Below are 16,016 nucleotides of genomic sequence, written 5' to 3' on the forward strand. Positions count from 1 at the left end.
TAATAAATAACTATATTTTTCCATTGCCCATAAGTCGTCTTATATAAGCCTAAACGATAATAAACATAACGTAAACCTGGTTTTGCTGATATTTAAGAAGTAACCTGCTTTCCATTTCACCTTTGACTTTGGAGCACGAAGCTATAAATCCACAAAAGCCTTCCCTTTCAAATTTGGAAACTCTGATTGGTTACCAAAGCGGTGACAAGAATATGGCAAAGTGCAAAGGTGTCGAAGCAGTGATGTGATTGACGGAGCTTGTAACCATACAGCTTTGTCGCTCTGGACGAATTATCCAACAAGTATTGAGTGGTGGGTGGGATGAAGTTTTTTTTTTTTTAAATCCGCGCAGAGTGAAGATGGCGCACAGTTTGAAAGACAAGTTGGTTGCGGAAAATGTTTATGTTTCATTGCAGGTATATTTTCAAGCATATAGTAACAGAGCTTCTGTTAATTTATATCTGTGTATTTCCATTTCTGCACAAGCGACGTCTACTGTCGTTTCTTTAACAGTACTATCGGTGTTAGACATTTATTATTACAGTTAAATATCTGTTCTCGATCCGTTCGTTTTTTCGCTTGCTTTATGCTAATGGAACAACATTCCAATTTGTTTCATTGGTCATCTGACAGAAAAAAAATCTAAATAAAAAAAATAAAGTGTTTACCAAACGTTAGCTGACAACATTTAAACGATGCCAGAAAAAAGTTTTTTAAAATATTTCACAGCCTTGTTATTTCGGGACTCATAGTAATTATTCATGGAATCCTGTAATTAGTATAACACTATTGTATTTTGAAATTTTATGTTAATTGCCATTTCCGATTGCAGAGCTAATAAACAATAATAAAAGCATGGCGCCTTTTAGCTGACGTCGGTTTTCCATGGCAAGAGGGAATTAATAAAATGTCGGAAAAGAAAATGTACAACATTCACAACTCTGCAGTGAGAATTTTGTACTTTCGTAATCGTAACCCTTTCAGATGTGAAATGCTTATTACTGGCTATTTATCTTAACACGTTTACATGCAAAATTTATTCAGAGGGATTCTCTTTTCCCTAACCGAAAATAAATGCTGCTTAAAATTAACATTACTGAAATCGACACATTATTGTATGAGTGACACATGAATCGTTAAATCCCAGCACTATTCAGAATATTTTCCTTTACAACCTCTCATTAACAAATACTTTAAACCTAATTTTGTAACTGGATTTTTCAAGTCAGGTTTGTGAAATCGGTTTGCATCAGTACATGCAGGAAACATTAGCTGGTTAATAAAACTTCTAGAGAAAGTAACATTTATCGGACAAGTCAAATTATTACAGATTAAAATGTCACAAAGTAGTCCTGATTGATTTTTACAAATTGCTCACTCGTTTTTTTTTTTTTTTTTTTCCCCCAACATTATCCTCCAGTTCAAGCCTGCCTTTGTGAAAAGCTTACATTAGCCAAAAGTACAAAAAAAGTACTTATAATTGAAGACTTCCACAGTATATGTGTTTCATATATATATTTTCTTCAAATTTTAGTTTTTGTAATGCATACTTCTTTGCCATCAAAAACCCAGTGATCACAACAGATTTATTCTTTTTTGTGTTAGTATGTTTTAGCAATGAAGTACATTGTTTTAGTGTCCACACTAACTGCATGTCTCTGTGGTTCTCTGCTACTAATGATTTGATTAGAGTTGACTGCCCTGTGTGTTAAGGCAACATTGAGCCATAAATCAAAAATGGCTGCCCATTTTGGAAGTTCTGTTAAACTGGATGATACATTATCTCTTGTGAACATATAAAAGCAGCTCATCTTGGCATTGTTGTGGACCTGTCACAGGCACACTGAATTAATCTATTTCTGGGGTGTTAAAACTCAAAGCCTTATACTGTAGTATTTTAGCATAATGCCATAGATGCAACAGTCTCATGAAGGAGGTGTTCGCTCCACTTCACACACTCTGCTGCTGCCACTCGTCTCGCCTTTTAAAGTTGCTCAGGTGTCAAGGCTGGACACCCTTGCACAATTTACCTGACTGTTGCTGTTAACACTACCCTACACAAATCTTTTCTTTTCCATTTAGTTGATTGTTACATATGGATAGCAGACATGTTTGCATCTCCACTTGTGTTTAAATGATTAAGATGAATGCTTTTCAAGTTAAAGTAGTTTCTTCGTAATCATGTTATATATTAATTTGTGTTCTAAAGCTTTTTTATTTACAAATTTTAAAACTTTGTTTTTGCAGCTTACAATGGGGCTGTATGAAACCCAGTGTAGATATGTGATAGAAAAAGCCTTATAACCTGCCAAATATGTCCACTTTAAAGTGGAAAAGGTTTTGATTTAAGAAAATGTGCCTCCCATGTTTGAGACATCTTGTGATAACAGAAGAAAAATAGAAATAATCAATTTATCACAGATTCTTGGTCCTGTGTTTCTCATGGTAAGGATAACTTTCTCAGTCGTGTGTGTGCAGCTACAGTGGAGTTATGACAATGTAACATCAAAACACCCATTAGAATCTGTGTAGTTATTTTACGTAGGGTATGAAGTGAGATGTACTTTGAATGATAGCATATTGAAAATAGCACAGAGGAGTTTCATTGTACTTTGGCTATGTTCACATTACAAGCCTCTTTGGCTCAGAGCGGATTTGCTTATCTTGACAGTTCACATTCAGACGGCTAGCTTTTGCTGTTTTCACAGCTATTGCTGGCACTGCTGCATCTAGAGATATGTGGGTACAAGAAAGGAGCCAGCAATATTGTGATGGTGACTGTTGTCATGGGTGTAACTCTCCTCCGTTTTTTTTTTGCCATGCTACTGGTGGTGGCTATTGATGGCAAGGCTCAGGCCATGTACCAAAAAACATATATGAATTCTTATCTCGCCATTCTCATTCATGTTACATGGCCATGTATCTGATCTAGGACCAAATATGAAAGTGACTCAAATCTTATTTGAACCGGTAGGCTTTCTGTGTCCATACAGCCTTGAAAACATCAGATTTTTGTCCCGTTAAGGCAAAAAAATGGCATTTGAGTCACTTCAGCTTGGAGCTTGGTAATGTGAAGTTAGCCTCACTGCACAGCATTGAATCTGAACTGAACTGATTTTTAATTAACACTTTAGATTCTTTTTTTAATTCATTTATTTAAAGGGGCAAACTGCATTTACCATGTCATGTCTTGCACACGTACAATTTAAAAAAAAAAAAAAGCAGAGTGTATACAGTAAAATAGATTGAAGTGCCACAGATTTTTTTTTTTTATAAATGCATGATGAGTCACTCCCGCTGACACTATAGTATTAAACATTTTTAACTTGAAAAATTGACATATCTGGTAAGTTTTAAGATTTTTTCTGTCATGGACTCTCTGTTGCATTGTGCTCCACTTTAAACTGCCAGAACAGTTTGTTTTTTTTTAATTTAGTTTAAAAAAAATGCTTTACTTTAGAACACAATTTTATGTGGCAAATTAATGTATACCATTATTGTGAAGACATAACCTTAAACTTACCCTGTAAATGTGATCACTATCTGATTCTGACCATGGTAACTTGGGTGTAAAAGGATGAACTTAAAGTAGAATTTCTTGTTAATGTAGTGTACTATCACTTGACTTTTTGCAGCGACATAATTTTTTCACTTTTTTACCTGCTGCAATGTCCCAAAAAAAAAAAACAATTAATAAAAAGGGAAGACTGTAATTCAAAATCACCGTCCTTACTTTGAGCACTGCCTGCATGTGGCATTGGATTTGTTTAGAAATATGACACTAAGCAATCTTCCTAATTTTTCCACTCAGTTTTAAGTAAAACTAATTCATGGATTTCTCCAGACATATATACAGTATTATACATCTGGCTCAGTGAGACTACATTTGACCTAGTAGAAAGGACTATTTCTCTTGCACATTCAATGTTGGTTTTTTTTTTTGTTTGTTTGTTTTTTTTTTTCTTGAGCAGTATATGACAGAACCTGAAGTTTCATTTTGGTGAATTTTAGCAAAATATATTAGATTTTTGTTCCTGCCTGCACACTGCACAGTTGAATGTTTATTCATGTCCTGTTGTTCAATTATGATTAGTATTTTATTTCTCTTGGATTCATGTCTTGCTTACATTAAGTAGAAGTGTCTGCTGCTCTCATTGTAATTGCTTTTATTGGTCTTTGTGCAAATTTTTACAAAGTAAATTTAGTACGTAGGGTAGAAGAGTCCTTTCATCAGATTGTCTGGTTGTAAACCGTCCCATTGCATGATGCCAATTCGCAGCCCGATGAAGCCAAAAGCACCACATCATCTGCAAAAAGCAGTTATGTGATTATAAGGTCACCAAATTGGACCCCCTTCCTGACTACGCCTTCATATCTTGTCTGTGAAAATCACAAACTGGATAGGAAACAAAGCACAGCCCTGTTGGAGTCCAACATCATCTGGAAATGATGCTGATGTTATTCTGAGTATGCTGGCTCAGCTCTCACTGTGATTATACAAGGTCTTCTATTGGGGGCCCTGGACCCCCATACTCTCCCATTAACCCCCACACCATCCCTTGAGGAACACCGTTATATGCCTTTTCTAAGTCCACAAAACACACGAAGACCAATTGGTTATACACCCATGCCCCTTCCAGAATCCTCATGCGGGTAAAGAACTGGTCCACGGTCTGGATGGAATCCACATTGTTACTCCTGGATCTGAGGTTCCACGACTGAGTGGAGTCACCTTTCTGGTACCCTGGCATAAGCTTTTCCAGGAAGGATGAGGAATGTGATCCTCCGATAGCTGGAGCACACCCTGCTGTCCCTTTTTTTAAAAAATGGGGACCACACTCCTGGTCTGCCGCTCCAAAGGTATAGCTCCCGATGACCATACAACATTGAAACGGAAAGTCAGCCATGACAGTCTAACAACGTCCAGATCCTTAAGCATTTCTGTGTGGATCTCATCCACCCCCAGGGCCTTGCCACTGTGAAGTTGCTTAGCTTTTGACCTGTTGGTACCTCTCTGCTACTTCAGAAATCTCCCATGCTAACTATACACAGAAGGCCTCCTTTTTCAGCCTGATGGCATCCCTCACCTCTGGTGACCATCAGTGGCTCTTTGGGTTGCCACCTTGAGAGGCACCTATGGCCTTCAGACTGCAGCTGTTCACAGCCTCTTCCACAATGGAGGTTTTGATTAAGGCCCATTTGGACTCTGTGTCGCTTGTCTCCCATGGAATGCAGCTCTTTCAGAGGGTGGAGTTGAAAGCCTTCTGGCCACCCTCACTTCTCCCATGGGTTTTCCAATTCTGTCTAGGCACCTTCCGCACCATCTGACCCAGCTTGCCACATGGTGTTGATCAGTAGACAACTCTACTCCTCTCTTCACTCAAGTGTCCAGAATATACAGTTACAAATCTGATGATACGTTTATGAAATCGATCATAGGTCTTTGACCTAAGGTGCTCTGGCACCAGGTACATTTATGAGCAACTTTTATATTTGAACGTTGTGTTTGTTATGGACAAACTATGCCTAGAACAGAAGTCCAATAATAAAGCGCTTCCCGGGTTTAGATCAGGTGGGAGGCTGTTCCTCCCAGTCATGCCTCTTCAGGGGCCTCATGTATAAACGGTGCATACGCACTGAAATGTTGCGTACAAAGATGTATAAAACCTAAACTTGGCGTAAAGCCACACACATTTCCACGGTAGCTCATACCCTGTTGTACGCTAGTTCTCCGCTCAGTTTTGCAGACTGGAAGCACCCAGTGTCAAAGCAATGCTACTTTTCCTGTGTGGTTTATCTTTGTTTTTCAGATCCACATCCCTGACGCAGCTTTATCATATACACTGAAATTAACCTCATATTGTTTATTAGTTTAATGCATCTGATTGTAATTAACCTGTAACCATATAATGGTCCACAGAATGGTCAAACTATTCTAAATACCATAGCTGCTTTAGCGTTGTTACTCTCACTGCACCACCTTCTTCTTTCAGCTGCTCCCGTTAGGGGTTGCCACAGTGGATCATCTTTTTCAATATTACTTTCACTGTATCACTTGGAGCAGCTGATCTGAAAGAGAATTATCGGTATACAGCATCAAGCAAATGCTGCCTCAGCCATGCTTCCTATTTGAATTGCTTCTCACACAGCAAACGCTTCAAAACGTTTCCTGTACGGACCTCGCGGTTCAAAAAGAGTTTCATCCCAAGAGCTCTAAACGCGATCAAACACTCCAAGTGCTCCTTGTAGAACTGTTTGTACTTATAAGTACGATTACATCACTGTAAACTTACGATACAGTAATAATATTGCACAACATGAGCCACTTTATAAAGCGTGTATTTACATATGATGACAATATTATTTTTAAGATGAAATGCAGCAAAATGTTTATTATATTATACAGATAAAACTTTACCTGCATTTAAATAATCTACAGTATATTGTTAATAATTAAAAGGCATGGTGTCGCTACGCTAGCAAGGATCTGCCGTTCCGTTCACGGATTGTTCCTGCCTCGCACTGTATGCTTCACTGGGACTGGCATGAAGGATAGAATAATTAAACCTGTACTATGAAGATATTTCAATATTCCTTAAAAGTTTTGAAGAGTCTGAGCTATAAGCTTACAGATGGCTTAACGTCTATTACAGAGCTGATTGTGTGGCGATTGGGTATTTGGAGAAAGAAAAGGAAGGACAGGAATTGGAGGTTAGTACGTTTGAAAGAGACAGTACTGCTGCAATAAATTATTTCATCGAAGGTCGCACACAATCACTGCGCCACTGTGTTCCCATGTTTAATAACATGCTTTAACTCCTATCATTATGAAATGATATCGTGTATACATCTCAGCATTTTAATTATTCAGAGAGCTGTAATATCACAAATGTAATGGATTCTGTGTCCTTTCGGAGGAAGAGGAAGCCGGTTTAAGAAGCACGTAGTGATTCACACACATAGAGGACATAGAAGATCAAATACAAGACAAAGCATTCAACGTACTATTTTAGTTACGATGGGATTTGAGAAACTAGTAAATTAAACGATTTTAAGATGAAGTTTATGATGGTCTACTTTAATGACAAAATAAATAACGTGATTAAAGTGGAAATTTTGAAATTAAAGTTGACATTTTGTGCTTTTTCGAGTTTCTCCGACACACTATGTCACTCGATCAGCTTCCTTTTCTTGTTTATACTATTGTTTAAACCAACAAATAGTAAATTTTTCCTTGCCTCCACTTGGTATTAGCTGAAATTGTTCTATTTTCCCATTGTCTTTTCACAGAATGCTGAGCTTAAGGGCTATTTACATTGATTTATATATTCAATGAGGCGTAATTCTAGGAGGAGGCGCGTGCACGTGCATTACTTTTCACTCTGATCAGGATTTAAGTAGCAGAAGAATGTTGAAGTTTGGGTACACACAGATTCCTGCATCTGGATTTTTCTGTGCGCACGCACATTCCCGTTTTCGTGCCTACGCCTTGTTATAGTGTGAGTTCTATGCACGGCGTTATACATGAGGCCCCAGGTGTCTCCATTATTATGTGGGTGTTGAAGTTTCCCAGTATAACTGTGGAACCCCTAGTTGGGACCTTTTCCAGGATCCCCCCCCCGCCCACCCAAATCCCAGGCAGGGAATCAATAGGAAGCATACTCCTGCCTAACGCTTTACCCCACAGGCAACTCCAGAGTAGAGAAGAGCCTGGCCTCCATCAAGGGGTTTGACACCAGAAACAATTGAGTGGACGGGTATCTCTCCGCCACACCCACCAAATCTGTCTCTTTCCCCCCAAGTGGGAAGAGAATCCACATCCCAAGAGTCAGTTTGTGTCTGGGTTCCTGTCCACCAAGGCCTCTGCCTTTGACCACCCCCCCAAGACGCATTGCCCACAGGAGGGCAGTTCTTTTTCGGGCTGTAGCCAACTGGGCCCCATGGCTAGCCCAGCCACAGTTGCTCACCTACCGGCACATCTCTGAGGTCTGGCTTCAGGAGGTGCTACCAGTCAACCCACAGCAGACAGAGTCCTCTTTAAACTTGCAGGTCTGCATCATTAGGGGCTTTGAATCACTCTTTGTCTGACCCTTCACCTGGGACCAGTTTGTCTTGGGAGCCCGTACCAGGAGCTTAATGCTCTGGACCTGTCAACTACGATAAAGTGGCATTGCCCAGAAAGGAATATTTGCATGATGGTGTATTCCGTTTCCTCACACAGACCAGGTAAATCCTTATCTTTGTTCCAGGTGCCACCTAGTGGCCATTTAAAAAAAAAAAAACCATACCATAACAAATAATATGAGAAGTATGCACCAATTTGAAATAACCCCAAACTAACATAAATCTGCCCACAGGAGCATTTACATTTTCCTTCACAGCAAATATTTTATACAATGAAATGAGTATTCCATTAAAAGAATTGATAATGCATTGTAAAATTTGGGACCGTTTAAAAAATGTATCAAGGTTCTAACAAAAACTTTTTTTTTTTTTTTGCTATAGTGAGAACATATAATGTGGCAATATACATTATTCATTCTTTTTTGTTATAAGCTAAGTCCTCACGTAAATCTTATGACTTTCAGCATGTTAATCAGTGTTCTTTACAGGGCTAGGTGAAGATTATGCATGCTGTCTTGCTGGTTATCACATGTCTTCCAAACGTGTTAAATGGTATTACATAATTACTATTAAAAATAAGAAGAATCTAATTGTGGTTAGCTTGTTGATTCAAACATTAATTGATAGAATTAACTAATCTTAAAACTTGAGTATGTTTTGTAATTTTTTTATTTTCTGTAGAGACTTGGTTGCCCATTGGTGGAGGGTCTTTTCCTGAAAGAGACTGAGAGCATGCTTGAGCTGCTTTGTACTCCTTCTAATCACAGACTGGAGATCCTGATGTGGATTTGCAAAAGGTAAACAAAAACATTTTGTATATCTGGCATACTGTCATGGTGTTTAATAATAAGCAGTTTAGCAAAATCTGCTGCTACAGTGTATAAGAAGCTGACATTCTGATGTTATCCTTGTGTGTTGAATTAGAAGAAGTGCTGAATTCTGCAGAGCGTTGATTGTTATTTCTGTTTGTCAGTTAAATAAAATATGACTTCTTTTGGTTGCTGCTTAGGGCCTGTTCAAGAGTTTTTGCAGCATTTGTTTCCTTTTTTTTTTGAGCTGTATAATGTATATAACACTAATCACTCCACCACTAACCATTGGATATATGAGAGCCATTAAAAAGGAATAATAGTAAAGCTAAAAGGAAGTTATAGAAAAATATTGCGGAACAGGTGAAAGATTACCCAAAGAGGCACTTTCAGCAGTTTAGTTATCTAAAAAAAAAAAAAAAAATGAGGCGAAATTTATTAGAAATACTAAAGGTGAATTAAAATATATAGACAGTGGAAGCAAGTATTCTAAACTTTTTCTGAAGTTTTCACATGTGAAGAAGAGGATAGTCTCCCAGCAGAAACAAGAACTACTAAGTTTATATGGAATCAATCACCAAATAAAGAGTAGGACTATGAAGACCTTCAAAACTCTGCTTGATGTTATTTTAGAGAAATTAGTTGGCTAAGATTGGTGGGCTGCTTTGGACTGAATGGTCTGTTTTTGTTGACTTTCCTAATGTTCTAGTAGTTTGCAAAGGACTACTGCATTTTTTAAATATCCTTTTATCAAATATTGTATCAGTAACATGCCTGGAAAAAATTAAAGTAACCACCTCAAGAAATAAATATCTAACTGCAAGCATACCAGCCAGTAGGCATTTAGAGTGCAAGATACTGACTGGTTCTTCCAATTGAAATTGAGGCTTTGCAGAACTGCTCTTTTGTGCAAAGGAAATTCCACTGTTCTGTCTGGATAAAAGGCTGTCCATTTCATTGATAACAATAAAAATTACAGTTAAGGTGTGTGTGGCAAGAGAATACAAGGTGGTAATCCAAAAAATCCTCAAGGCTGCATTGTAGGGTATCTAGTAAAGTGACATTGATTGGAAACTATTTAAAATGAATTGGAATGTTTGAATGATCAAAGTATAATACCGGTATATACATTATAATATATAATTAGAGTTGTGCTGTATACCAGTTCTAAACAAATGCAAAAAAATATGGTACAGTGGCAATATTTTGGAATTTTCAGTATCGAAAGTAAAGTTAGTTTTCCACCCAAAGCCACCTCTACAATTTGGCCACTTTTTGACGAGACATAGAATATATGGGGGTTTGCAGCCTCGATACACTGGAGATTTCTGCAAAGGAACACCTCAACTGCTCAGGCAACTTCCCCATATTGAAAATATTTGACCAGGCAAAGAGTTGCAGATAAAAGTAGTATATTTGAATAACAAATGAGGAAAAGTATTTTTTTCAGTCTTTTACTCTGTAAAAATGCCGATAGATGTAATCATCTACTGATGAAAAGGAAAGTACACCCTTGGCCTCAGAAGTAGGTATTACACCCCTCAAAAGAAATTACTTCTTGCAGGCGTTTTGTATAACTGCCCACCAGTCTGTGATATTGACTATATGAAATTCTTGACTGCTTCTTGATGTAATATTCCTTCATTTGTAAGATGTTTGTGGGTTTTCTTGCATGTGCTGCCTGTTTCATACCATAAACATTTCAGTGGTATTCAAATTGGGGCTTTGACTAGGCCAGTCATTAACCCTACATTTCTTCTTTTTCAGCCATTCCTTAGTGGATTTGCCGGTGTGCTTCAGATCATTATTGTGTTTCAAAGTCCACTTCCAGTTTAACTTCAACTTTTTGGCAGATTGTTTCACACTCTGCTCAAGCACTCTTTGATACAGTATAGAATTCATAGTTAACTCAATGACTGCAAGCTGCCCAGGCCCGGAGGCAGCAAAGCAAGCCCAAACCGTAACATTTCCACCATCGCAATTCACAGTTGGTATGAGAACCTTTTTCTGAAATGCAGTTTTCAGTTTGTGCTAAACATGTCTACATTTACTGTGTCCAAACAATTCTCTATTTAATTCATCTGTCCAAAGCACATTGTTCCAGAAGGCTTAAGGCCTCGCGTACAAAACTTGCTTACGTTAGGAAATGTGCCTAAGCCATTTATTAAACACGAACTTGGAATGTAAATTGGCTGAAAATTTTGGAAAGTTTCTGCCATCTTTAAGTCCTATGCAAACTTTAGTGTCAGCATTTTAGCAACTCAGCGTCAGGACAATGAAGTGAACAGAGTGTCATTTAATTGTATATTTCAGTGATGCGTCAATCATATTCTGGATGTGTGTGTATGTATATATATATAAAAAAAATTATATAGAGAGATATATATTTATATACACATATCTATATTTTTTTTTTTTTAAGTCTGTAAAATGTGTTGTGCAGTGTTATGCAAGAGGGTTAATGTGTGCAAGCTGCTCCTGATGGCTGTTTTAATTGTATAATGATATTTTCTAGCCATTATTCTTAGATCAAATGTAATGTGTAAAGATGAAACCAGGGTGACCTCCTGTTTTGTGTATAATGAACTTGTATATCTTAATGTGACTCAAATCCCAGTACCTGCATGCTAGTAACCACTGTTACAAAGAAATTTCCATGTATGATAGTTTTGGCTAGTGTTTTTGTTTATGTTTATGACCATTTGCTCATTTTTATGTTCTTTTGCAGGACATCTCCTCCTCTTGAAAAGAAGTTATTTTTGCTGAAAGATTCTCCAGTAGACACTCTTATAAAGGGTAATCTCTGTTTAATACCTACTCAGTCACTGTTCTTAGTTTAGTTTATACTCCTTTATATTAACTAATGCAACTAACAACTATTTTACTAATCCATAAGTTGGATGACTTTCAATATATTAAATAATTGTGGTTTATAAATATGCAATGTTTGTTGAGAAAGTGCAAGCATTTTATTGAAGTTTTTTTTTTTTCTCCCCTTACACAAAACTTTCCTTCACAGGAATAGTGCAAGTATTCTCAACACTGGAAAAAATGTTGAGTAACAATGCTTGTTACTACCTTCAAGGTCAAGTTTAACAGACTTAGTGTTGTTGTCAGCATCAAAGAAAAGCAGGCTGAATCCATTGTTAAGGTCTAATAAAAGTTTTCCAGAGTACATTGTTTGCATTTATCAGTAAGATGGCTGCTAACACCATAAGATGAACTGAATGTTGTGTATTTGATGCTCTCTTTTACTTTATAATATAGCAACAAATACCGGCCATTCCTAATAGGGTGGTGCAGTATACCTGTACTGGAAAAGTACAGAAAAACCTAAATTTTAAAATGATACAGTACCAAGCGTTTCAAGATTTTTTTTTTTTTTTGTACTGAAAGTAAACCTCTGTTTTCCTTTCAATCTCATGCCCCCACTCACGACACTTGCTTCTGCTGTTGTTTAAAAGCATCCATTTCGTAGTCTTCACGAAAGTACATGCTTCAACATGATTGAAACTTCATAGGAGAAGGCCTTTGTTAGTTGGACGCTATCGGGATTTCACAGCTTCAAGAGGAAAGAAGTATGTAGTGCGCTACAATGGTGCTTAGCAGCAGGGAGGGTAGAGTAGAACAGTGGGTAGGGTGGGTTTGGAGTTATCTGTTATTTGCTTCAGAACCGTTTTGGTGCCAGTACTAAGGTTCAAAAGCTGGTATTGATACCAAAGTCAAACTTTTAGTATTCCTCCAACACTAGTCCCTTTCATGAAAATAGCTACCTAGCAAAGGAAGTTTTGCACCTCATTGATTGCTCAGATTCTGCACTGTTTGGAGTTTTTAGCTGTCAGAAGAAAGTTTCACTGAGTACCGAACTGGATTATATACATAGATTTGTATTGTTATCAGGTGCTCCCAAGTAATGGTTGTGCTCGTACATCTAGTTATCTCACTCTTACAGATCAATCTTGCAAGACATGGATTTGTAACCAAATGTCAAGATGAAATGACTCTCATAAATGAGTTCTTTTGTCTCGGGTCTCAACCATATTTACATTCTCAGGCTTGCTATATCTCAAAACAGGGTTAAAGTTACTCTTGATTAGTAAAGTAACATTTGTAATTTGTAACAGTGCAGCTAATTAGTTACAAGTTGACATCTATTTTCAGCATCAATTACTTTTGCTGAGATTAGTCATTTGTTGCAGCCCTAATTTATAATAAATGTAAAGTGGAAAAATGACTTGGTGAATATCTGAGATGACCGTCAAAACATTTCCTTGCTATGTGTTCTCATTTGCATTTTGTCCCATGGTTCACAGACATACAGTCTGAGTAACTGAGAAAATTAAACTGTTAGAGCATGTAAAAATGTACAATAAACTAATTTAAATTAGTTAAAAAAAAAAAAATCAGTTTTTCTAGAGTATGCCTTGACTGTACCCATAGCATAATATGTTTTGCTTTGCAACCATGCATTTATAATGTTATGGGGAGCATGGATTGATACCAACCATTTGCTTTTGATAGGGGTTAGCATAAGTGGGTACACGTCTACATACACACTGCAAAAATATTAAAATCTGCAAAGATTTTCTGTTTTAACTATGTACCTGTTTTACCCTGTGGAAGTTGACATACAATAACTTAGGTACTGTATGTTAGAAAAACTAATTTTAACATATAATTTACAAAGTGTCAGCTGACTACACGCATACTATAACCTGCATCAGTCATTTTTATGCTTCCTTGAGTTAATTGCTAACGCTACAATACAAAATGTTAAAGCAAAAACCACTGATTGATTTTTATGGTGTCCTACTATCTGCTAAAATATTCCAGATGAATTAAAAAAATGCAAGCAAGCATTTTCAGAAGTGGCTGAATGACATTCCTTGGTTAGAGGCTAATGCTGAGTGCACTGAAATGCATGCTCATATCTTGCTGACAGGAAAAATATCCACACTACAGAATCTAAATTTTTTTTAGTTATCAGTAAACATTAAGGTGGAAAAGAGTGTAGCAGAGTTGTTGAAGCTATTGACATGGAAGAGGTTAATCGAGAGCACCAGTGGAGATGCAAACTACGTGTAGAAAGGTTTTAAGCCATTGAAAATATTCAGTAAAGCTTAATAAACAATCCTTTTTTGATGTGACACAGCTGTTGCAGTGACATGGGTTTAATGTTGGAACGGGTTGTTACACCTGTATGGGTTTAAAACAAATTATACATACAGTTTCTATTTAACTCTGCTTAGCTTTTGTTGAAGTTAAAGTAACATTTTTGGATTTTGTGAGAATTCTCTTTGAAAGACCAGTTAAATTCAACCGATCTAAACAGGAAATAAACATATCATAATATAATTAATGTTCTTTTCCCCCACTGTCTACTTTTCTTAATGTTAAAGTGATGTTGTGGTGATCTTCTAAACATCCTTTTAAACTTGAAGTGCCTTTTTATTCTGTGTGTTGCCAGAAGTCAGCCTGGAAAAAGAGGTTCCAGTCAGAGTTTAAGAGAGAGATAACCTAACATAGCACATGGCTTTGTGCTATGGGGGAGCTGTGTGGTTGGTGTTTTTGTTTTGTTTTGTTTTGTTTTTTTTTTTATTCCCCAGTTCTGATAACATGCACGTGGTGATCAGTATCAACCCTAAAAAAATCTAATCGGAGCATTCCTATATAAAATAAAGATGTATACAATCCTAAATTATCTGGTCATTCCATACAATTTAGCATGTTCAAGTTTGTCCAGTTGTTTGCGCTATCTATTTAATCCAAAATAGATTAAACGCGTTTTTAATAAACTGAATAACAGCAAAATAGATACGAAGTAGAATATATCATTTTAACCTTGTAGATTATTAAAAAAAAAAAAAATCAAAGATATTTCTGATATATTTTAATTTGACCAAAAAAGCCCTTATGAATAAATATCAAATAATGAGACATTCTTCTCTGTTATGGAAGGCTAGCCTACATTTGAGTCTAAAGCACAGTACTGATCAAATTAAATGTACTGAGCTGAGCAGAGTATGGAGAAGTTAATATTTTAGAATCATTAATTTGTTATGTATATATATGTTCTTCTGAAACCTAATCAAACATTGATAGAAAAGTAGACTGAACAGGCTTCTTACTATTTGCCGCCAAAAATAACATGTTCCTTCAAAGAATACCCAACCTACTATTTATTTTTAATTTCTCAATTTTAGTTTTAAAGGATAACATGTCATCGATCCAGATATTTATATCTAGTTACTTGCTCAATAAGAGCTTAATTTAATAACTTCCTCTTAGTTATCATTTAGTATGAAAGTGAAAAGCAAATTTAGTTTAACTTGTGTTTAAGACAAGTTTTAGATTGTGTCAAGATAGAAATGTAGCTTGTAAAAACATGGAAGTTTCTCAATATTTGTATAATATGGTGGGAGACAATAAATGCTGGCTATTATTTGGAAATCTGTGCAAAATATTTTCACTGTTTCTTATCTAGAACTAGCTGCGTTATCTGACTTTGTCCAGGAAATTTCATGAGACTATGGGCATAGAAAAGACGGCACAGATGTAGTGCTGCTGCTGCCTCACAGTAAGGAGTTGGGTTCGCATCCTGGGTCCTCCCTGCATGGAGTTTGCATGTTCTCCACGTGTCTGCGTGGGTTTCCTCCGGGTGCTCTGGTTTCCTCCCGCAGTCCAAAGACATGCAGGTTAGGTGTATTGGTGATCCTAAATTGTCCCTAGTGTGTGCTTGATTTGTGGGTTTGTGTCTGTGCCCTGCGGTGGGCTGGCGCCCTGCCTGAGGTTTGTTCCTGCCTTGCGCCATGTACTGGCTGGGATTGGATCCAGCAGACCCTTGTGACCCTATGTTAGGATATAGCGGGTTGGATAGTGGATGGATGGATGGGCATAGAATTTAGTGCCAAAGGTAAAGTGGATGTATTAGAGGTACTATGTAAGAACCGAGTACTTTTCTTTATACAATATGTTGGTTTTGAGTAAAACGTTTCTGCTGCATAGCTGTTATTGGTGGTTCTACTGACCAACTTTGGCTTTTGTTGATGGCTATTGCAAAACACAATGGAATTGTATTCTTTT

At 37.0% G+C, this 16,016-nt stretch overlaps 1 protein-coding gene across 1 annotated transcript in view; it reads left to right on the forward strand.

Moving 5' to 3' along the window:
- The first annotated feature begins 334 nt into the window (after positions 1–334).
- The window catches only part of haus7 (HAUS augmin-like complex, subunit 7), a 43,867-nt gene continuing 28,185 nt past the window's right edge, over positions 335–16,016 (forward strand). The window contains exons 1-3 of the mRNA XM_039774896.1: positions 335–416; positions 8,806–8,921; positions 11,662–11,729. Of these exons, the coding sequence (XP_039630830.1) occupies positions 360–416; positions 8,806–8,921; positions 11,662–11,729 (241 nt within the window). The 5' untranslated portion in view covers positions 335–359. The remainder of the gene's footprint in view (positions 417–8,805; positions 8,922–11,661; positions 11,730–16,016) is intronic.

This window comes from Polypterus senegalus, chromosome 13, assembly GCF_016835505.1.
Source record: "Polypterus senegalus isolate Bchr_013 chromosome 13, ASM1683550v1, whole genome shotgun sequence".
NCBI classification, from domain to species: domain Eukaryota; kingdom Metazoa; phylum Chordata; class Cladistia; order Polypteriformes; family Polypteridae; genus Polypterus; species Polypterus senegalus.